This window comes from Oryx dammah, unplaced genomic scaffold, assembly GCF_014754425.2.
Source record: "Oryx dammah isolate SB20612 unplaced genomic scaffold, SCBI_Odam_1.1 HiC_scaffold_17, whole genome shotgun sequence".
Taxonomy (NCBI): Eukaryota; Metazoa; Chordata; class Mammalia; order Artiodactyla; family Bovidae; genus Oryx; species Oryx dammah.
This window is the reverse complement of record NW_024070201.1, coordinates 49,319,948-49,342,424: the sequence shown is the minus strand read 5'-3', so window position 1 is coordinate 49,342,424 and position 22,477 is coordinate 49,319,948. Positions and strand designations below refer to the sequence as shown.

Below are 22,477 nucleotides of genomic sequence, written 5' to 3'. Positions count from 1 at the left end.
TGGATTCCATGTACTTCTAAGCTTCGGCGGCGGAGGAGGGATCTTGGCAAATGAGAAATTAGCCTTGTATTATTTTCAGTACAAATATGTCACCAATTTTCCCCTGTGTAGAACCAAAGAGAAGAGCCCCTAGCCTGTCTACTTTGCGACGCTCCCTCAATGGGCAACTCGTGTGAAGCGTGGAGACTACTAAGGACTACATTTCCCAGAATGCCTAGAAACTGACCCGGAAGTTTAAAGTCCGCTCTCTCCGGGGGATTTGCAATGCGTGAAATATGCATAAACCACCCGAAAGTATTTTTCTGTCTAAGCACGTGTCTTCTTACCTTGGTGGGAGTCATCTTCCGGGAACAGCGGCTTCTTGAGGCCCCAGAACCTGTTCCCGGGCTTCGGGAGGCGGAAGAGTGGTGCTTCGGGTCAGAAGGCGGAGGTTAGAGGGCAAAATTGGCGGGAGAACGTTTTGGGGTTTTTTTTTTTGTCCAAGATCTTAAGGCAGCCGTGGCACTTCGAGTCCGTTATCCCGGGTGAGGGTCATTCGGGTTTTCGATGGGGAGGAGAAAGGACAAAAGGGAGGAAGGGTGGCTATAAAGGAAGTGGACAGAACAGCGCATTCCGAGAAGCGGTGGAAGTAGCCGCTTAGGCTCCGGAATCTGAGAGCTGAAGAGTCTTGCGGGACTTCCACGGCCCCCAAACTGCTTCTTAGGCTCTCACGCCTCCGGATCAACTTCGCACATCTTCGGATTTTTTACTGTGCCCACACACTGCGTCCCCAGCTTCTACCCTTACGCCCGCCCTGTACATCCTATTCACTATGCTGCACCCCAGCTTACAGTTTTCCTACCTCATTTCCAGCACCATGCGTTTTTTTGTACATTGTACATCTGAACCCTACACCTGTCAAGTCTGTGGTCCCTGCTTACACTTCACCCCGCCCCCCCGGAGGTCCCGGCTGAATCTACAGCATAGATAGAGCTAGGATGTCTTGTGGGCTCACATTATTAGATTGACCGTCAACTTCATTTGGGACCATCGACATTTATTTAAAATGGGAATTATATTTATTATGTGAAACTGGGTACAAAGAATATTATAAACACCGATTGACATCATAATCTATTTGCATACTCATTTTTTAAGAAAGATAATATGAAACAGAAATGGAATTTATCTGTGTCCTTTACTATCAGATTCATTACCCTTTCATTCTCCCTAGAAGCAAGTCCTATAATTAGCTGTGTATTCTCCCAGTCAGTTAAAAAAAAAAAAAATAGTGTGTATTCAGTGGGCAGTACAAGTATTGTTTCATTTCCTTTTGTAAAGAACCTAAATGCTGTTTTTCTATGTATAGTTTTTTTTTTAATAACTTATTCTTTCACTCTATTTTGGGGGGAGGCAGTCTATCCGTGTTTACATATATTTACATCTAATTTATTCCTTTTAACTGTTATATAGTATTCCATATGATATAGAACATTTCATTCATCCATTCCTCAACTAGTGGACTTTAGAGTTTTATGCTTTTTGCTATTAGAAACATTACATGTATCTTTTTATGCACAGGAGCTAGAGCTGCACTGTTTAAATAAACCAGGACAGGTGGCTATTCTTGAAATGTAGCTAGTCAGAATTAAGATGTGCTGGAAGTGTTTATGAGAGAGCCCATTTCCCCATATTATTGCCACTCCTTCATATTGTAGACGTTTCTATTTTTTCCAGTCTTAGAGAAACAGGTATTTGGACTTTCCTTATTATCAGTGAGGCTGAGCACTTTTTTATATGGGGTATTGATCATTCAGATTTTATCTTAATGTGAATTGTATGTGTATATTGTCTCCCCAGGTTTATATTGGACTGCTTGCCCTTTTCTTGCCGATTTGTAGTATTTAAAATTTAAAAACAATAGCGGTTTGTGGCCTGTTATTGGTTGATGAGTTTGTTGTGTTTGCCAGAAACTTCTGCACAATTCTGATTGAATTCTATTGACCTAAGAAGTATTCTTTTCAGTGGCTATTTATTTATGCCTACTGTGTTCCAGCATCTCTCTGAAGTGTGGGAGATGATGAGCATGACAAAAATTCATATCCTCAAAGAGCTCACTGCTCAATGCAGGTACACACAGGATAAATAAGCTGGTGCCAGAAAACAAGAACAAGAACAACAGTGTATGCAAGGGCAGTGAAGTCAGAAAGCACTTAGTCCCGTGAGAACAAGCAATTTGATAGATAGTGATCTTCATAAAAAATACTGTATATGTCTTATTCACCACTGTGTAACCTAGTCCAATGTCTGGTACCTGCTAGACACCCCCCTCCTCAAAATATTAGCTAAATAAAATATCTAAGATGGACAGCTTCAGGGTCCCCAAGCCTGGAGTGTAGTGTTGGGACTGGTCAGTCAGATGTGTATATTAGTTATGAGAGATGGTGGAGTTTTTCCATCAAATCACAGGTGTATACTGGGAGTTTCTCCAAAACAGAGACCCTATCTATTTATTTATTTTTCTGTCTCCAGTATCTAGCAGAGAGTAAGAAAAATTGTTGAATGTTCAGTGAGTTCCTATAATGAGAATAATCAGCTTTAGTTAATCTAAAGGCCTGGGAGGTGACTCAGACCTCTTCTGTTTTTAAAGCCTTGGTACCATCTTGAATGTAACCCGTGACCTTTAGAACGGTATTCATTAGACTTTGGTTACTGCTGTGACAGCAGCTACCTCACTCTGAGCATTCCATGATGGCTGACCATTTGGAGCCTAATATTTATGGTCATTCATTCAGCAGACACTGGTTAATCTGAAACTGTGTTTCTCCCTCTTAATGAGGATACAGAAATAAATCAAACATGAAGCCTGTCTTCCAAGAGCTTACAATTGGTCAAGGGACAAAAGACAGACATATGCAGATCATTGTGATATAGAATTGAGAGGAGGGAGCTATCACTTTGAGTGCTGAGCAGAGTGGAGGTGACATTTAGCCATCAAATATGCATGAGATTTGTCAGCGAAAGAAGTAAAGAGCATTCCAAGCAGAGACAATGGCATGAACAAAGTCTCAGAGGTGGGAAAAAGGTTTCTTGGTGGGAAGGACACAAGACCATTATGACATGAGTATATCGAGGTCATGGACTCATTTCAGGGACCATATGAGTGAAGAAACGTGAGTGAAAGGGCAGGTAAATATTTGAAGAGAGATCCCATCTAAAGACATTCCGACAACTTTAAAACACCTCTCTCTGCCTTGAGGGTTCAGCTTCATATAAATCCAACATCTACATGTTTATATATATATATATAATATATATAGTATAATAATTCTATCTATAATATATATATGTTTTGTACTTGCTGCTCTATTGCATTCCAGTTATTTTACTTTTGTTGGAATTTCATCATCGACTCTAGATCTGCTCCCTGATCACCACCCCACCAACCCCATCATGGTCATCAGAAATAGTGACTGATGTACTGATGTAAATAACTCCTGTTACCAGAAAAACATTCAAGCCTTGTTTATTTTCCTTTTGTTCTCTTCTTCAGAAGTAACATGACGATTCCTTCTCTTCTGGAAGCTGATGGGACCAAAATATAGGCACCAAAGTGGTAACAGAAGAAACCTCAGGAGAAAGCATTTTGCCTTGTGCTTAGGACGGCTGCCGGGCCGCCATGGCTCCAGTGAGGATTAGCCACGTGGTATCATTTTCCTCTCAGGTATGTTAATTAGCAGGCATGATTTTTTTCTTGGAGACTGAAAACAGTGAAAGAAATAAAAGGAGACTTAGCTCCACTTTCAGGAAACTCCCAATTCAACAGAAGAGCCATTGTCCCTTCTTTAGGAGTTCAGAGTCAAAGGCAGGAAACGCAACACTTGCCTTCAGGTTGCTCTCAGAGCAATGCAGGGTACATAAAAGCAGGCCTCAAAGGTAAAGAAAGAAGCAACCTCAGGATTCCACCCTTCTCTGGAGGCAGCTGGTAAAGCTATAGGCCCAGAGCCTATACCAGGGTCCCCAGGAGGGCGATTTAGTCGCACTGTCATTGAGATCAGGCTAGGGCACTCAGAGTCATCCCTGAGCTGTAAGGGTAACACCACTGCCATCAAAGGGGATCTCAGCATCTCTCCTCTGAATCCACTTCCAGGAAATCGCAATTATCCCAGTTAGTGCTAGATGCTGGGCCCTGTCCTCTGCTGTCATCTCTCTACCCATTTCCCGCTCCTCCCCACGCTTCCCTTTGTGTTACTCCAGTCTTTCTCAAGGGGTGCCATTGGTGTTTTGCATAGGAGGAGTCTTTGTTTTTATAGTAATATCCTATGCCTTATAAGATGTTTAGTATCCATGGCCTCCAGACCCTAGTGACAACAATGCTTCCTAGTCACTCTATGACAGTCAAAAATATCCCCACATTTCAGAAAGCCCCTTAGAGAATCTTTAAGAACTGCTATGTCAACTTCAAGGTGAAATAAAATAAAAATTACTGTTATCTTTCTTACCTACATGGTCAGCCTAAATGGTTTTCTTCATGGACTCAGCCTTATGAAATGCTAGAGGACATTAGCTCTCTTCTAATATTGTGATTTTCAAGCTGTACTCCTAGAAACCCCCTTCTGGAAGTTGAAGGGAAGAGCCACAAGTATGTCTTCAGGCTCCTCAACCAATGCTTTAACCATAGCTCTACTTCTATTTTTGAAAATTTTTTAAATTGTTTGATAATGATAAGTAATATTGATAATTAGTATCAAAATATTTTTGAAAATATTACTGAAAAAATAAATAATCTTTAGTGTAAAATTTCAGTTAAAAGGAAGGGTTTTATTGCTAAAACAAATTGAAAACCATGAGTCTAGTCTCCCGCTCCTTAACTAGGAAGAAATTTAGATCCAGGGAGAAAAAGTAGTTTGCTCAAGGCCTTTCCACCAAAAACACCTGACTTGGGTCAGAACTGAAAATTTTTAATCTCAGTTTTAATATTGTTGTGTTTGAACAAATTACTTTATCTCTAACCATCAATTGTAAACTTAGAGTAAAAATCTTTGTGTTTCTTATCTCATAGGGTTACTTTGAAGATACATGTCTGTGAAAGTGCCTTATAAATGAAATGAAACAGTCATCCCTCCATATGGATGGGTTCCACATCCCCAGATTCAGTCAACCACAGATCAAAAATATGCAGGGGAAAAAATATTCCAGAAAGTTCTAGAAAGCAAAACATGAATTTACCACATATTGGCAACTATTTACATAGTATTTTATATTGTATTTATAACTATTTACATAGCATTTACATTGTATTAGGTATTATAAGTAATCTAGAGATGAGTAAAGTACACAGAAAGATATACATACATATCCATTTTTATATAAGAGACTTGAGCATCCACCGATTTTTATATACAGGGGAGTTCTGGAACCAATCCCCTGTGGATGCCTAGGAAAGACTGTAGTATTATGTGGTGGTTAAGAATTCTGAATTCAGACACCTAGGAGTTCCAACTTTGGTTGGTTATTTGGTCTTGTGGCCTTGGGTAAGTTTCTGAAATTAAGCGTCCGTTTGTTCATCTTTTAACTAAGAAGCAAAGATAGTAACTACCTAAAGTTGTTATGAGGAGAATTAAATGAGGTAGTGGAAACCAAAGAAGAGATAAGCGATGTCTATAAATCCCTTGGTACTTGAGAGATGGACTCCTATCTAAAGCCTTTTCCATTAGGATCCTGGAAAGGTTTAAGAGTGTAGAGATCCCTCATTCATCAGTTCAGTTCAGTCTCTCAGTCGTACCTTACTCTTTGCGACCCCTTGAATCGCAGCACGCCAGGCCTCCCTGTCCATCACCATCTCCCGGAGTTCACTCAGATTCAAATCCATCGAGTCCGTGATGCCATCCAGCCATCTCATCCTCTGCCGTCCCCTTCTCCTCCTGCCCCCAATCCCTCCCAGCATCAGAGTCTTTTCCAATGAGTCAACTCTTCACATGAGGTGGCCAAAGTACTGGAGTTTCAGCTTTAGCATCATTCCTTCCAAAGAAATCCCAGGGTTGATCTCCTTCAGAATGGACTGATTGGATCTCCTTGCAGGCCAAAGGACTCTCAAGAGTCTTCTCCAACACCACAGTTCAAAAGCATCAATTCTTCGGCGCTCAGCCTTCTTCACAGTCCAACTCTCACATCCATACATGACCACAGGAAAAACCATAGCCTTGACTAGACGGACCTTAGTCGGCAAAGTAATGTCTCTGCTTTTGAATATACTATCTAGGTTGGTCATAACTTTCCTTCCAAGGAGTAAGCGTCTTTTAATTTCATGGCTGCAGTCACCATCTGCAGTGATTTTGGAGCCCAAAAAAATAAAGTCTGACACTGTTTCTACTGTTTCCCCATCTATTTCCCATGAAGTAATAGGACCAGATGCCATGATCTTCGTTTTCTGAATGTTGAGCTTTGAGCCAACTTTTTCGCTCTGCTCTTTCACTTTCATCAAGAGGCTTTTTAGTTCCTCTTCACTTTCTGCCTTAAGTGTGGTGTCATCTGCATATCTGAGGTTATTGATATTTCTCCCGGCAATCTTGATTCCACCTTGTGTTTCTTCCAGTCCAGCGTTTCTCATGATGTACTCTGCATAGAAGTTAAATAAGCAGGGTAACAATATACAGCCTTGATGTACTCCTTTTCCTATTTGGAACCAGTCTGTTGTTCCATGTCCAGTTCTAACTGTTGCTTCCTGATCTGCATACAGATTTCTCAAGAAGCGTGTCAGGTGGTCTGGTATTCCCATCTCTTTCAGAATTTTCCACATTTGATTGTGATCCACACAGTCAAAGGCTTTGGCATAGTCAATAAAGCAGAAATAGATGTTTTTCTGGAACTTTCTTGCTTTTTCCATGATCCAGCAGATGTTGGCAATTTGATCTCTGGTTCCTCTGCCTTTTCTTTTTCTTTTTTTTTCAAGTTTCTTCGGATTTTTTAATTATAATTATTATTTCCTCTGCCTTTTCTAAAACCAGCTTGAACATCAGGGAGTTCACCGTTCACGTATTGCTGAAGCCTGGCTTGGAGAATTTTGAGCATTACTTTACTAGCATGTGAGATGAGTGTAATTGTGCGGTAGTCTGAGCATTCTTTGGCATTGCCTTTCTTTGGGATTGGAATGAAAACTGACCTTTTCCAGTCCTGTGGCCACTGCTGAGTTTTTCAAATGTGCTGGCATATTGCGTGCAGCACTTTCACAGCATCATCTTTCAGGATTTGAAACAGCTCAATTGGAATTCCATCACCTCCACCAGCTTTGTTCGTAGTGATGCTTTCTAAGGCCCACTTGACTTCACATTCCAAGATGTGTGGCTCTAGGTGAGTGATCACATCATCATGATTATCTGGGTCGTGAAGATCTTTTTTGTACAGTTCTTCTGTGTATTCTTGCCACCTCTTCTTAATATCTTCTGCTTCTGTTAGATCCATACCATTTCTGTCCTTTATCGAGCCCATCTTTGCATGAAATGTTCCCTTGGTATCTCTAATTTTCTTGAAGAGATCTCTAGTCTTTCACATTTTGTTGTTTTCCTCTATTTCTTTGTATTGATCTGTGAGAAGGCTTTCTTATCTCTTCTTGCTATTCTTTGGAACTCTGCATTCAGATGCTTATATCTTTCCTTTTCTCCTTTGCTTTTCGCCTCTCTTCTTTTCACAGCTATTTATAAGGCCTCCCCAGACAGCCATTTTTGCTTTTTTGCATTTCTTTTCCATGGGGATGGTCTTGATCCCTGTCTCCTGTACAATGTCACGAACCTCATTCCATAGTTCATCAGGCACTCTATCTATCAGATCTAGGCCCTTAAATCTATTTCTCACTTCCACTGTATAATCATAAGGGATTTGATTTAGATCTACCTGAATGGTCTAGTGGTTTTCCCTACTTTCTTCAATTTAAGTCTGAATTTGGTAATGAGTTCATGATCTGAGCCACAGTCAGCTCCTGGTCTTGTTTTTGTTGACTGTATAGAGCTTCTCCATCTTTGGCTGCATAGATATCAATCTGATTTCGGTGTTGACCATCTGGTGATGTCCATGTGTAGAGTCTTCTCTTGTGTTGTTGGAAGAGGGTGTTTGCTATGACCAGTGCCTTTTCTTGACAAAACTCTATTAGTCTTTGCCCTGCTTCATTCTGCATTCCAAGGCCAAATTTGCCTGTTACTCCAGATGTTTCTTGACTTCCTACTTTTGCATTCCAGTACCCTATAATGAAAAGGACATCTTTTTTGAGTGTTAGTTCTAAAAGGTCTTGTAGGTCTTCATAAAACCGTTCAACTTCAGCTTCTTCAGCGTTACTGGTTGGGGCATAGACTTGGATAACTGTGATATTGAATGGTTTGCCTTGGAGATGAACAGAGATCAATCTGTCATTTTTGAGACTGCATCCAAGTACTGCATTTCGGACTCTTTTGTTGACCATGATGGCTACTCCATTTCTTCTGAGGGATTCCTGCCCGCAGTAGTAGATATAATGGTCATCTGAGTTAAATTCATGGACATCCTTTTTACCCTTGATGAGGTTCCTCATTTTCTCCTCTTCTCTCTGACTTAGGATCCCAGATATCCAGTGGAGAATTTGCTGAACCCAGACAGTCAGAGGGGACCGTGGCTCAGCTGTCCTCAGGACAAGAGTGGGCAGCTGAAAGTGGAGCTGCAGCTGGAGAGGGCAGTGCCCATTGGCTACATTGATGTGGGTGAGTGAGTTCTCCAAGGCCTGGGAACCTCTGTGGGGAGCACAGGAGTACCATACCCTCCCAGGGCTGCAGCAGTGTGTTCGAATGCAGTCTCGCTGAACAGCCTTCCTGGAGCAAGCCCTACCTGGCATGAAGGGGATATGTGGCCTTTGCCCCTGGGGCAGGCATTTGATATTGCTGAACCCTATGAATGCCATTCCCTTAGTTACACAGCATACCTGCCTTGCTTTGATCTGAGCGGTCTCGGTGAAGCCTTAGGACATTAACAAACCTAAGTGCCAACAGATAGAACTTGTATATGCCTCTAAATATTAGTGGTATTTAGTGGTGGTCCAGTGGTGAAGGCTGTACTTCCACCGCAAAGAGCTTTGATCCCTGGTCGGGGAACTAAGATCCTACAAGCCGCACAGCATGGCCAGGAAAAAGGTAAAATTTAATTTAAAATTTTAAAAAATTTATATATATATATATATATATATATATATATATATATATATATATATATAAGGGGACTTCCCTGACGGTCCAGTGGTTAAGACTCTGCAATTCACACTTCCACTGCAGGAGGCGTGGGTTTTATCCCTGGTAGGGGAACTAAAATCCCATGTGCTGTGCGGTGCCGTCAGAAAATTAAAAACGGAAAACTAAAAATACAATTAAAAATAAATGTCAGTGTCAGGAGGATGCTTGGGGATGAAGTGTGCAGGTTCATGCAGGAAGGCTCCACAGGAGTTTTGGGTTGAGAAGGCTGGTCTTAGAATTCTCTAGAAATAGACAATTGACAAAGACCGTCTGTCTCAGCTCTGTCGGGACAGAGAGACGTCAGGCTCCCTAGCAAGGATTTCAGAGAGAGACAGAGTTTAGCACTGCCCACCAGAGCCAGAGGACAGGGAAACTGTGAGTCTCTTGGGTCAGGGGAAAGTTTCTGGCTGGGAGGAACATGGTGAGCCTTCATTTAGCGGGCTGAGGTCCCGTCCCACTTCAGTTACTGGCTCACTGTGTTGCTCGACCTCTCTGGGCCTCCCCTGAGCTCTAGAATGGAGGAATGTCCTCTGCCCACCGATCCCCTTGTGGGCAGTCAGGGGAGCCCGTCATCCCACCTTCACTTTGTTGCAACTTTCTGTCCCCAGGTAACTGTGGTTGTGCTTTCCTGCAAATTGACGTGGGTCGTTCCTCCTGGTCCCTGGACAGACCTTTCGTCACCCTGCTCCCTGCAACCATGCTAATGTCCCTGGCTGATTCAAAGCAGGGGAAAAACCGCTCAGGGGTCCGCATGTTTAAAGATGGTAAGGAAAGGGAGTTCCCTGGTGGTCTGGTGATCCCAATGTAGGAAGCCTAGGTTCAATTCCCTAGTCAGGGAACTAGATCCATGTTGTAACTAAAAGACTCTGTGAGCCAAATAAATAAATATTAAAAAAAAAAAAAAAAAAAAGATGGTGAGGAGGGCAAAAGCAGAAATGAGAGACTGAGAAAGACAGTGGTAAAGAAAAAGACACTGGACTCTAGAAGGCTGTACCAGCTGGAAGGTGTGTACTGTGGGAGGGAGCCTAAGCAGGGGCTCACTTACATCTGTGGGGGATAGGGTAATGAATGAACCACTGCGTGGTGTGTTTGTGTGTGAATTCTCTGTGATGACAATACCTGATAGAGGGACTGATACCTCTATCATACCTGATACCTGATAGAGATACTTATGAGCTCTGATTTATATTTACACATAACATGTGATTCAGTGAAACCAGATATAGAACCCACATTTGTGATTAGAGTGTTTGTATAAATGTGTTTAGGGCTTCCCCAGTGGCTCAGTGGTAAAGAATCCGCCTGCCAAGCAGGAGATGCGGTTGGATCCCTGGGTTGGGAAGATTCTCCTGGAGGAGGAAATGGCAACCCACTCTAGTATTCTTCTTGCCTTGGAAGCCCCATGGACAGAGGAGCCTGGCAGGCTAGAGTCCATGGGGTCACCGAAGAGTCGGATACAACTTAGTGACCAAACGACAACAACAAACACACGTGTGTGAGCGTAGGAAAAATACTCCTGTAAGTGTAGGAAGGCTGTGTGGTGGTTGTGGTCCTGTTGTGTGCAGTGTTTCCCGAGTCCTCTTCACTGCGCATCTCTGTGTTCACTGGGTACTGCACAGAAATGCATGGTCTGATTCCTGGCCTCCAGGGACTTGCAGTCTAGGAAGGACTCATTCATCTGTGTCTGAATTGGAGGCATTTGTAACGTTGTGAAGGAGAAGTGACCTGGGATACGAGGTGGGATGCGAGATGAGGTACTCTTAGATCTGGGAATGGAAGATGAGAAGGGTTGGGAGCACTGGTCTGTGAGCCAGTGAGCAAGTATGTAGAGCAGGTAGTGCCTTGAGGGAGACTGAGGTCTCATGGTCCAGGACGGGTGGATGTAGCTCAGCTGATCCACTGGGCAAGTGGTCACCTCAGACTCCAACCCTCCGGATACCCCCTGTTAAAACACGACAGCGGTAAGGTCTGTGGAGAGGTATGGACCGAGGATACAGTCGCGCTGGGAACAGCGTGGCACCGGGACAGAGGAGCGGCGGTGGGAAGGCAAGGTGCTGGGTCTGAGAGGGCCCTGACTGGCCTGCGTGGTGCTGCCCGACCCTGAGCCCCCGCGCCTGGGGGCTGCAGAGAGCAGGGGCTCCCTTAGGGTGGAATTCGCACTGTAGTCCCAGTTCTTTCTTTCCTCTCCACAGTACTGACCTTCTCTCCCTTTCGCCCAACCATTCATGCATTTCATTTCTCCCTCATTTCCTTCTTGTTTTCTCCTTGAGCTGATTTCCTGGCCCCAGCCTCGGGTGAGTCATGGGATCGACTTCGCCTGAGCTGCTCCCAACCCTTCACACGTCATCAGCCCTTTGGCCTGGCCTTCCTGCGGGTGTGTTCCTCTCTGGACTCCTTAGACGACCCTGTGGAGGGTCCCTCTGTCCCTGTGAGCTTGGGGCTGAGCCAGGTATGTACCATGGGGGACTTAGCAGGTCCCAGCCTTTTCTGTTTCTAGTTAGGAAGCTGGTGCTAAATGAGGGATGGATACACACACACATATACATTCAAATATGAATATAAGATCTTCCCCGATGGTCCAGTGATTAAGAATCTGCCTTCCAGTGCAGGGCATGCCGGTTTAATCCCTCATGGAGAACTAAGATTCCACATGCTACAGAGCAACTAAGCCTGTGTACTGCAATGAAGACCCAGCACAACCAAAAAGAAAAGAAATTAATTAATTAAAAAAAACAAAAAACAAAAAAACAGGGCATCCCAGTGGCTCACTGGTAAAGAATCCACCTGCCAGTGCAGGAGACACAGGTCTGATCGCTGGTCTGGGAAGATTTCCACATGCCCACAGGGCAACTAAGCCCATGTACAACAACTGCTGAGCCTCTAGAGCCTGGAAGGTGCACCTACTGAGCCTACATGTCGTGACTACTGAAGCCCACACACCCTAGAGCCCATGCTCCACAGCCAGAGAAGCCACTGCAATGAGAAGCCTGCACACTGCAACTCAAGAGTAGCCCCTGCTCTCTGCAGCTAGAGAAAAACGCTCATAGCAATGAAGACTCAGCACAGCCAAATAAATAATAAATAATTATTTAAGAAACCAAATGCTAACATAATGGGCTTGTGGCCCTTTCTCACAAATAGGCATGAACACCTTTCCTTCAGTCTCACACACGCATGAGCCAAGCGAGTGAGCCTTCGGTACAGTGTGCACAAAGCTGTTGGACCATTTGTGCTATTGTTATTCAGTTGCTGAGTCACATCTGACTCCTTGCGACCCCCAGGACCACAACACACCAGGCTTCCCTGTCCTTCACTATCTCCTAGAGCTTGCTCACACTCATGTCCGTTCCGTTGGTGATGCCATCCAACCATCTCATCCTCTGTCGTTCCCTTCTCCCTCCTGCCCTCAGTCTTTCCTAGCATCAGGGTCTTTTCCAGTGAGTCAGCTCTTAGCATCAGGTGGCCAAAGTATTGGAGCTTCAGCATCAGTTCTCCAATGAATATTCAGTGTCGATTTCCTTTAGAATTGACTGGTTGGATCTCCTTGCAGTCCAAGGGATTCTCACGAGTCTTCTCCAACACCACAATTCAAAAGCATCAGTTCTTTGGCACTCAGCCTGCTTAATGGTCCAATTCTCACATCCATACATGACTACTGGGAAAAGTTTTCTAGTTATCTATTTCTTCTAAGGCTGATCTGACTCCTCCTGGTTTCTTACCACTCATGTCTCCATTTATCTTTCCAAGCCAATACCCTCCACCATAATTCACTCACAAATATGAAGATGTAATCACACAAGGCTAGAGCCAGAGAATTGTAGAGATAAAAAAAAATACTTAGAGATCATCAAGCTACAACCCCATCATTTTATATCTCAGATAGGGAAATGTATATATTTTAATTCACACAGAGCAGAGTAGGGACCGGAAGGAAGCCAGGTCTCCTGCCATTACATCACAGTGCTTCCTGTGCACACAGTACATTTTTTAGAATTTTGATTCCCAGGAGTGAACCTCACAGGTATCGCTCCTGTTGAGGTTACTGGAAAAAACAAACAAGAGACCACACTTTGGGAAGAGAAGATGGAGTTGGAGCGGACAGAGTGGGAGAGAGGCTTTTGTCACACAGCCTTGGGAGAGGCCCAGAGTGCTGAGGCAAGGTAAAGCCTGAGATTTACTTTCCCCCTGTGGGAAGGGCTGAAAATGCAAAAGGACCAATGGAAGCAGTTCTCTGTGCTCTGCCAGGTGCCGGCAGTATCCCTGTGGGTTCCGGAACTCTGTGGCCTGGCTAGTCAATAAAGTGGGAGCTCTGGGAGATTAGGGACCTGTTTGTCTTGTTCCACCAGGCATTCCTGGCAGCTAGGACAGTGCCTACGCAAAGCAGACTTTCTAGTATAAATATTGATTATATAATAACCTTTCAGAGGGGAGTGGTAGGTAGGGTCACCATAAAATTTATCATCCAATCTGAGATAATTCAAGAGCCAAAAAGAATGCTATTAGTAATTATACTTAAGACGACAGACATAAAGCAGGGTGTCCTGGGCGAACTAGGACATTTGGTGTCCTTAATGATAGGCTAAATAAATACTTCCTAGAGTCTTTTCCATTCTGGCCAGATATCTAAATTACTCTGCACCTTTAGGGCCATGGTGGGATCAAGCAGGAGGCAGTCAGCAACTTGGACTGATGTCAGACATTGAACAGCAAGAGCAGATGACACACATTGCAGGCCCTCTCTGATACCACAGGGAGAGGAGATCCGGAAATATTTCTATAAGAGAGGGCTCATACATGGAAACAAATGGATGGCACTCAGTTTTATAATTTAAGATGCCTCAAATGCCATAGACTTTTTTCTAATATGTCATTCTAATGGTATATTATTGTGAAAGCACTATATAAAGGCTTATTACCCTGTGAGGTAAGGTCTTTCATGATCATTGATTTTCCAGTTAGGAAACAGAAGCACAGAGAAATGTAATGGGTGTCCCAGGTCACTGCCAAACAAGTCCTGGACTGGATTGGAACCCAGGCCACTAGACTCCATTTAGCTTGTGCTTCGAAGCTCGGTTTCTGATAACACACATGTGTGCTCAGTCACTGCAGTCCTCTCCAACTCTCTGCAACTCTGTAGACTATAGCCTGCCAGGCTCCTCTGTCCATGGGATTCTTCAGGCAAGAATACTGGAGGGGGTTGCCGTACCCTCCTCCAGGGGATCTTCCCGACCCAGGGATCGAACCCACGTCTCTTTATGTCTCCTGCATTGGCCAGGTGGGTGCTTTACCACTAGCGCCACCTGGAAAGCCTTCAATTCCTGATACTTAGTCTCATTTATATAATTAAAACTAGAAAACCATCTCTACATACCCATCTAGTAACCCTTTCTATTAGTATTCATTCTGAAATTTATGAGATAAGATAGAAAAGAAAAAAAACCTGGAAAATTAAATATTTAAAAATTAATGTTAAGTCCAAGATGAGATTGTAATGGTATATTAGAAAATTGTGAATGTGAATAAAAATGCTACTTCTCAAACTTGTAGAATGAGGTCAAAGTCAATACAAGAAAGACATATATATGTATAATTCCCTACAAGAAAGAAAGACATTTTACCTTTAAAAGAATTTGTGAGGGAATTCCCCAGCAGTCTAGTGGTTAGAATGTGGAGCTTTCACTGCCAAGGTCCATTTCAGTCCCTGGTTGGAGAACTAAGATTCCACATACTATGCAGTGAGGCCAAAAATAATAATAAATAAAATAATCTATGATAGAAGAAGGAGAGCAAATTTAAGGGAAAAAAGGAAATTTGAAAAAAGATAAAAAGGAAAAAGCCACAGGTGAATTGACACAGATAAATTGAATTTTGATAAATTAAGAATCTGTAGCATACCACATGAATAAAATCTATGTAGAAATTATCCAGTACTTGATTATTGCTTATAGACATTTCTGAATTTAGAAGCCAAAAGGTTTATACGATACCTGTTGATAGTTATAGTGTCTGATGCTAGAAAGAGACATGGGATATCTCTATACACATCTTTTTATAGATAGCTAGAGGTGGTGGCTAAAACTGGTAGGTTTTTAGTTGCAAGTGAGCAAAGTTGTTCACAAAATAAATCCTACTGGAATTTAAACATTTAAAAGAGAAAAATGACTGAAATATCCCCAAATAGTTCAAAATAGAACTATTTTTAAATTTAAAGAAATACCTATGTATGTATAATTTGTTTCTCTCACATGGGTATATAGAGATGAGTGATTTGAGTTTTGTACCTACGTGAATCAATTTTATATGTGTTCTATTCATATATGTAGAAATTTTTTAAAATATGTGTTTTTGTTCAGTCACTAAGTCGTGTCTGACTCTTTGCAACCCCATGAACTGTAGCATGCCAGGCCTCACTGTCCTTCATCAGCTCCTGGAGTTTGCTCAAACTCATGTCCACTGAGTTGTATATTTATGTATATGCATGTGTGCGTGCTAAGTTGCTTCAGTCGTCTCGTGCTCTTTGCAGTCCTATGGACTGTAGTCCTCCAGGCTCCTCTGTCCATGGCAATTCTCCAGGCAAGAATACTAGAGTGAGTTACCATGTCCTTCTCCAGGGGATCTTTCCAACCCAGGGATCGAACCCAGGTCTCCCACATTGCAGGCAGATTCTTTACCAGCTGAGCTACCAGGGAAGCCCATGTATGTGTATACATGTATACAAATTTGCATATAAGTCCCATAGACCTGGTTTTCCCAATAGTTTGTGTTCTTTTATCTTGGGATCTTTCAGGATCATAGCAAAATCCTTAATACTGGGGATCTAACTACACAAACTCACCAAATCTCACATCTTAGAGCTGGAAAAGTGTGTACAGAGACAAGCCAAAGTGCCATGTACAAGTTACAACAAGTTATAACAAATACACTCCCTCACTGAAGCCCTGAGTTTGGTAGTGTCCCTGGCATTATGTGACAGTGCCCCCTGGTGGTGAATATATGTACTTCATATTTCTCCATTTTCTTCTCCTCAGGGCTCTTCTGATGCTCAGGAGTCTGGTCCCAGCCCCTGGCTGGCTAATCCTTCCATCCGGAGGACATTCTTCCCGGATCCCCAAACGTATGTAACTGCCAGAGTGAGGTCTCTTGGCCACTTCTCAGTTCTTTCTCCTGGAGGAGACTACCAGATCACTCACAGACACACAGGACCTGTCTGGGTTCTCTCAGCACACTCTAGGCCTCACCCCATATATATATATACCATACCTGGCTTTCTTGGTTAGATGCTGCTGACCTGGGTGAGCAAAATGCAATCTCTGTTCTGAATGAAACCAAGTGCTCCCTGTTTCCCCGCAGGACCACCAAGGAAATCTCAGAGCTCAGGAATATCCTAAACCAACTGCAGCCGGGGACTCTGGGGCGTTCAGCCTGCATGGTGCTTTCAGCTGCCCACAGGGCACCTCCAGCCCGTGTGGCAAACCCTGAAACCAACCATGCAGAGCCAGGTCCCACTCATCAGCACAGCGCAGGTGAGGCCCCATGACCTACCTTCGGCTCCTTACTTCCCAGCACCCTCCTTCCTCCCTGAATGCATTGTTGCTACACAAGGATGGCTCACAAACAGGACTTCAAATGGAAGAAAAGATGGTGGTCACTGTCCTGTTCCCAGAAGAAAAATCAAATAGTGTATATAATTGAAAGAGCTCTGGCCCAGGAACCGAAAGTCCTTATCTCTTTGGGCTTCAAATCTTTTCCCTTCAAAGTGAAGGAATTAAACCAAATAGTATTTAGGTCTCTTGCAGTTTTAATGTTCTGTGAGTGAGCAAGGGAGGACAATTAAGTCGAGGTGGCAGTATATGGAGCTTATTAGAGACACGAAGTAGGGGAGTAATGTGGTTTCATTACAGAGAGAGAAAGGATTAAACATTTTGGAGTTCCTATTTTGCACCAGATACTGCTAGGCACTTTTACTAGCTAATATTCACCACAAACTCATTTTACAAAAGAATCTGAGGCTACATATTCTAAGTCACACATCTAATAAGTGGCAGAGCCAGGATTTGGACCCTAGAGTTCTTGTCCTTCTCACTATTCTAAACAGCCAGAGAGCAGAAACAAGTAGCATTCTCACTGTAAACCCTTGATTCCACTCGTTGCTTCATTGGGAAAATATTTTTTAAAGGAATGGTTTGTCATTTCAAAGAACTGAACAAATTAGTGAAATCATGAGTATATTATTTCATTGCAGAAATAGGGTACATTTTTGTGTGTGTGATAGGTAAGAAGTGGATTTATTTAGAGAGAAACACACTCCACAGACAGAGTGGGCCATCGCAGAGAGTGAGTCCAGCAGCAGAAACAGGGTACACTGGTTATCAACTGTATAATAAATTACCCCAAAGTTTAGTGGCTGAAAACATTATTTACTGTCTCACGATTTCTTGTGGTTAGGAATCCAGGTGTGACTTAACTGGGTCTCAGGCTCTGGATCTGTCACAGGCTGCCGTCGTTTCAAGGCTCAGCTGGAAAGGGTCTGCACCCTCCCCCCTCCACATAATTGTGGTAGGATTCAGCTCCTCGAGAGCTGCTGGATTGAGGCTCCCCTCAGTTCTGCCATGAGAGCCTCTCCACAGAGCATTTCACACTGTGGCAGCTTGCTCCTGCAGAGTGAGCCACCTAGAGGGCAAGAGACACAGGGCAAGAAAGGAGTGAGTGTCTGGTAACCTCATCACAGAAGTGCCATCCCATCACTTTTGCCATATTCTTTTTTTTTTAAAAGAAACATCTGCCCTAGACGCTTTTTGTTTTTTGGCTTCACAGAGTCTTAGTTGCAGCACGTGGGATCTTTGATCCCCCAACAAACTGGAACAGGCTCCTTAGTTGCAGCACGTGAACTCTGAGTTGCAGCACGTGGCATCTAGTTCGCTAACCAGGGATCAAACCTAGGCTCCCTGCATTGGGAGTGTGGAGTCTCAGCCACTGGACCACCAGGGAATTCCTAACCATATTCTATTCATTAGAAGCAAGTTCCTAAGTCCTTCCCACACTTAAGGGGAGACATGTATATCAGGAAGCAGAAACCAGTGGGAGTCATTCCAGAAGCTGCCTACCACATAAGGAAGGATGTATGTTATCATTTTAAAATCAGGAGAACGGGGAAGGAGCTCATCTTTGGGGGACACTCTACAGACTGGGTGTTAGAGCTATGAAAACACTTAAAATATAGTAAATGCTGGACTTCCTTGGTGGTCCAGTGGTTAAGAATCCACCTGCCAACGCAGGGGACACCGGTTTGATCCCTGGTCAGGGAAGATTCCACATGCAGCAAGGCAGCTAAGCCCATGCACCACAACTACTGAGCCCGCATGCCTAGAGTTGTGCTCTGCAACAAGAGAAGTGACCGCTATGAGAAGCCTTCGCATCACAATGACAAATAGACCTCACTCACCACAATTAGGAAAGGAGCACATGAGGCAACAAAGACCCAGCACACCCAAAAATAAAAATAAATAAAAATGTTAAAATATTATATATAGTAAATGCTGTATGTAGTGCTCCATAAGTTCTGAATAACTAGGCAAATCGTTGTTGCTAGCTTTTGTTACTGTTCATTTGACAGATGTTGGTTGCACATCTGTATGTGCAAGGCTCTGGGCTAGGTGCCAGGGACACCACAATAAATAAAATAGCAGTGCTTCTACCCTGATGGAGAGATACGCATCCATGTCACACAAGGAAATCTAAAACTTAAAACTGTGATAAGTACTTCAAAGACAAAGCATAATAGGATGACCAGACTTAGATGAGAGAATCCTGCCTCACAGAAATTAGCATTTCATCTAAGACTTGAAGAGCAAGAAGGAATTGACCAGGGAAGGGGGATAGAATATTCTCAAAGTAAGGAATTTTGTATGTGAAGGGCCTTTTATTAATGAGGTAGATTTAATGAGTGTTTCTAACACAGAGCCCAGATCAGAGGAGCAGAACACAGAGAAGGATGTGGGCAGGACGAAGAGGAGGAAAGTGGGAGCCCGCAGGTAAGTAGGTCAACCTGAAAGCCCCAAATCACCTCCCCAAACCTCCTGTCCTGCACCTGCCCACCCCCAACTCATGTTTCAGTTATGCTAGAGAGCACCCTGGTGTCTGTTCTTGCTCTCATGGTCTGGACTTGCAAGGTAGCAAGAGAAAAGATGTCCTTGTCTGCATGGTGTCAGGCATGGAGCTAGACAAGGAGGTGGCCCTGGAAGCAAACCAGAAATGAAGACAAGTGCGCTATATCTCATGGGCTTCTTTAAAATTTAACTTGTTTTCTGCTTCAAAGGACACCGTCAAGAAAATTAAAAGACAGCCCTTAGGAAAAGGGGGTTAATTTGCATATCGTGTATTCAATAAGGGGTTCGTATCTAGAAATAAAGGAACCCTTTGGTTCAGTTAAGTTCAGTGGTTCAGTTGTGTCTGACTCTTTGTGACCCCATGGACTCCAGCACGCCAGGCTTCCCTGTCCATCACCAACTCCCGGAGCTTGCTCAACCTCATGTCCATTGAGTTGGTGATGCCATCCAACCATCTCATCCTCTGTCATCCCCCTCTCCTCCTGCCTTCAATGTTTCCCAGCATCAGGGTCTTTTCCAGTGAGTCAATTCTTCACATCAGGTGACCAGAGTATTGGAGTTTCAGCTTCAGCATCAACCCTCCCAGTGAATATTCAGGATTGATTTCCTTTAGGATTGACTGGTTTGATCTCCTTGCAGTCCAAGGGATTCTCAAGAGTCTTCAACACCACAGTTCAAAAGTTGTAAGGAACCCTTACAATTCAGTAATAAAAGATAACCTCATTTTTTAAATGGACAAAAAGTATGTCAGAGTGTGTGGGAATAGAGGAGTAGGGAGTGACTACGAATGGGCTCAGGGTTTCTTTTGGGGGGTGATAAAAGTATTCTGGAGTAAGCTGTAATGGTTACATGACCTCGTGAATATCCTAAAACTACTGAATAATATATTCTAAAAGGGTGAATTTTATGAGATGTGTATTATGTCTGTAAAAAAATAATAAACTGGAAGGCAGTGATAGAAGCTCTGTTCTCAGATATTCAAAGATTAAATGACTTCCCTCAAGTCTGATACGTCAAGTGAGCAAACCAGGACCCCAGCCCAGGGCTTCTGGCTCCACAGCAGCGCGTCTGCACCCTTTCACCCTGGTTTGAGGCTCCTTCAGCCCTGAGGGCCTCTTGCTAACAGCTGGTCTTTAACCATTCTTTCTCACAGGCCTGTATCCAACTCAAACTCTCGGCCAAACCAGCGGGGGCCAGCAAAGGCGGGCCAGAGAGAACGCCTGCGGCCCCAGGCCCGAAGCAGCAGAGCCCAGGAGAGTGGGTGGTGCCCCATCTGTGCAGGTGAGCTGCTCGGGCACAGGGGTGGTTGAGGGGGTACTGGGCGTCCCTTGAGGGAGGAACAGAAGGTCTGGGAGTGCTGCCAGGAACCAGGGGAACTTGGGCCTCTGGTCTCTGTCATCTGCAGCTACGTACAAGTCTGTATTGAGCTCCTCCTCACGTTGTGTTCACCAAGCTGAGGAAGGGACCTTGGCTCTGTCCTCGGGAGAAACGTGAAACAAAGCTAATGACAATGCTATCAGCGAGGACCTAGAAATTCGTTCAAAACTTCTGCCTCCGTGACCAAATTCTGCTTCCCCCTAAGTCTCTGTTCAGGTGGTTCTTATTTGCCAGGTCTTCTCTGACCTCAGATCCTCTCTCCCACTGAGCTCCTGCCGCGTTCTCTGATTCTCCTGGGCTTAGCACTTCTCACCCTGTGCTTTGTGACAGTTATTTGTGGTCACAAGTGATCTTTACCCCTAGACACCATAGTCCATGAGGACAGGCCTGGGCTTACATCCCTCAGCGCCTCGCATCCCTATGTGCCTCAGTGTCAGGCACATAGGACGTACTCAAAAAATGTTTGTGACTGGATGTCATCAGGTGTCAAATATTCAACCCTAGTAAAATTTTCTTGTGAAAACAGCTGCATTTTGCCAGCAGATGTTCCCTTCAGGCTGCGTGCGGTGACCTCCTGCCCAGGAGTGGGCCCAGGGTTCTTACCGCTTTCTTTCCTCTCCCCCTCAGGCTCCTTCAGCATTGACATGCTTCCCCAGCACGCTGCCACTTGTGGAGGGGCCTCCCCGCCTCCCCCAGCCTCTCCCACCTCATCACCATCTTCGTCTCCGCACGTACTGTGGGTTTCCTCCCCGGAGAGCTCGCCGCCCATTTCCTGGGTCCAGTGTCCTATCTGCGAGTTGCCGTTCTCGGCAGGAGAAATAGAAGAACATGCCAGCACGTGCGGGGAGGTCCTTCAGGCCTGAGCCATGAAGTCCTGCGGCCTTGGCCCCCCTCTGCCCTCTGTGACAGAAACGGACGAGGGGCTCTCTTGACAGCTGGGAGCGGCTGACAAGGCCAGGCTGGCCCCTGTCCTCCCCCGACTCGTTCCCTTAGGACTCTGCCTGAGGGCACCTCTGGGCCCAGCCTGCTCCGCACTCCCGGTTGTCAAGGCTTCTGTCGCCATGGCACCCTACTCTCCCAAGGACAGCTCCATGTGTCTCTTTTCTGGGACTTCTGGGATAGAACTGGTGAGCTCTCAAGGGCTTCAGGACACAATCCAGAACATCTTCCCCTCAGTGAGTGGTGTGTATCCTCGTGCCCATTTTCTTGAGAGGAAAATTGAGGCCCAGTGAAAAAAAAAAGCACCACCCTACAGATAAGATCCTGTGGTGTCCTGGGAAAAGTGAGAGTGATTTTTGAGTATGAGCATGACCTTCAGCGCCCCATGAACTGTACTCTCAGTATCCTTTGGGACTTTCCTCCCTAGGATAATCAGGTAATAGTGTTGCTGTGTGTCTTTAAGCAAATTATTTATCTTGGGTCCAGAGTTGACCCTGAGTAACAAAAAAAAATCCCATCCTCCTCTTGAGTTTTATGGGAATCAGACAGACTAAACACTAAGGAGTGGCTGGCTGTGGAACCCTGGGTGGATCCCAGGCCACATCAGCACACTGGGGCTGTTGGACCAGAAGGTCACTAAGGTCCCTTCCACCTGTGGTTTTGTAAAATATATTCCTACCTTTGGAGCACCTGTGTCCTCTCTCCTTTCCCAGAAGGTTTCGTTGTGTGGCACTAACACCAGTTCCCCTGGTCTCCAGGGTACAGGGCAGAAGGGGAGCAGCTGGCCCTGGCAGAGGGAGGGCAGGGTTTGGAAGGGGTAGGAAAGAG

At 44.4% G+C, this 22,477-nt stretch overlaps 1 protein-coding gene across 1 annotated transcript; it reads left to right on the top strand.

The window, feature by feature from the left end:
* The first annotated feature begins 263 nt into the window (after nucleotides 1–263).
* On the top strand, nucleotides 264–22,338 carry LOC120876719 (short transient receptor potential channel 2). The gene is made up of 10 exons (XM_040258730.1): nucleotides 264–524; nucleotides 3,533–3,703; nucleotides 8,564–8,705; nucleotides 9,836–9,991; nucleotides 11,498–11,676; nucleotides 16,256–16,341; nucleotides 16,578–16,750; nucleotides 19,186–19,258; nucleotides 20,487–20,614; nucleotides 21,338–22,338. The coding sequence occupies exons 2-10, from the start codon at nucleotides 3,659–3,661 to the stop codon at nucleotides 21,571–21,573; spliced, it is 1,218 nt and encodes a 405-aa protein (XP_040114664.1). The 5' UTR covers nucleotides 264–524; nucleotides 3,533–3,658; the 3' UTR covers nucleotides 21,574–22,338.
* Nucleotides 22,339–22,477: the final 139 nt, after the last annotated feature.

What these genes read in the sequence shown, in the direction of transcription:
- LOC120876719 (XM_040258730.1), top strand. Translation starts at nt 3,659, where the DNA reads ATGGCTCCAGTGAGGATTAGCCACGTGGTATCATTTTCCTCTCAG. An exon ending in GGTCCGCATGTTTAAAGATG is followed by an intron (nt 9,992 to 11,497) that starts GTAAGGAAAGGG and finishes TTTCTCCTTGAG; the next exon opens with CTGATTTCCTGGCCCCAGCC. An exon ending in CACTCATCAGCACAGCGCAG is followed by an intron (nt 16,751 to 19,185) that starts GTGAGGCCCCAT and finishes TTTCTAACACAG; the next exon opens with AGCCCAGATCAGAGGAGCAG.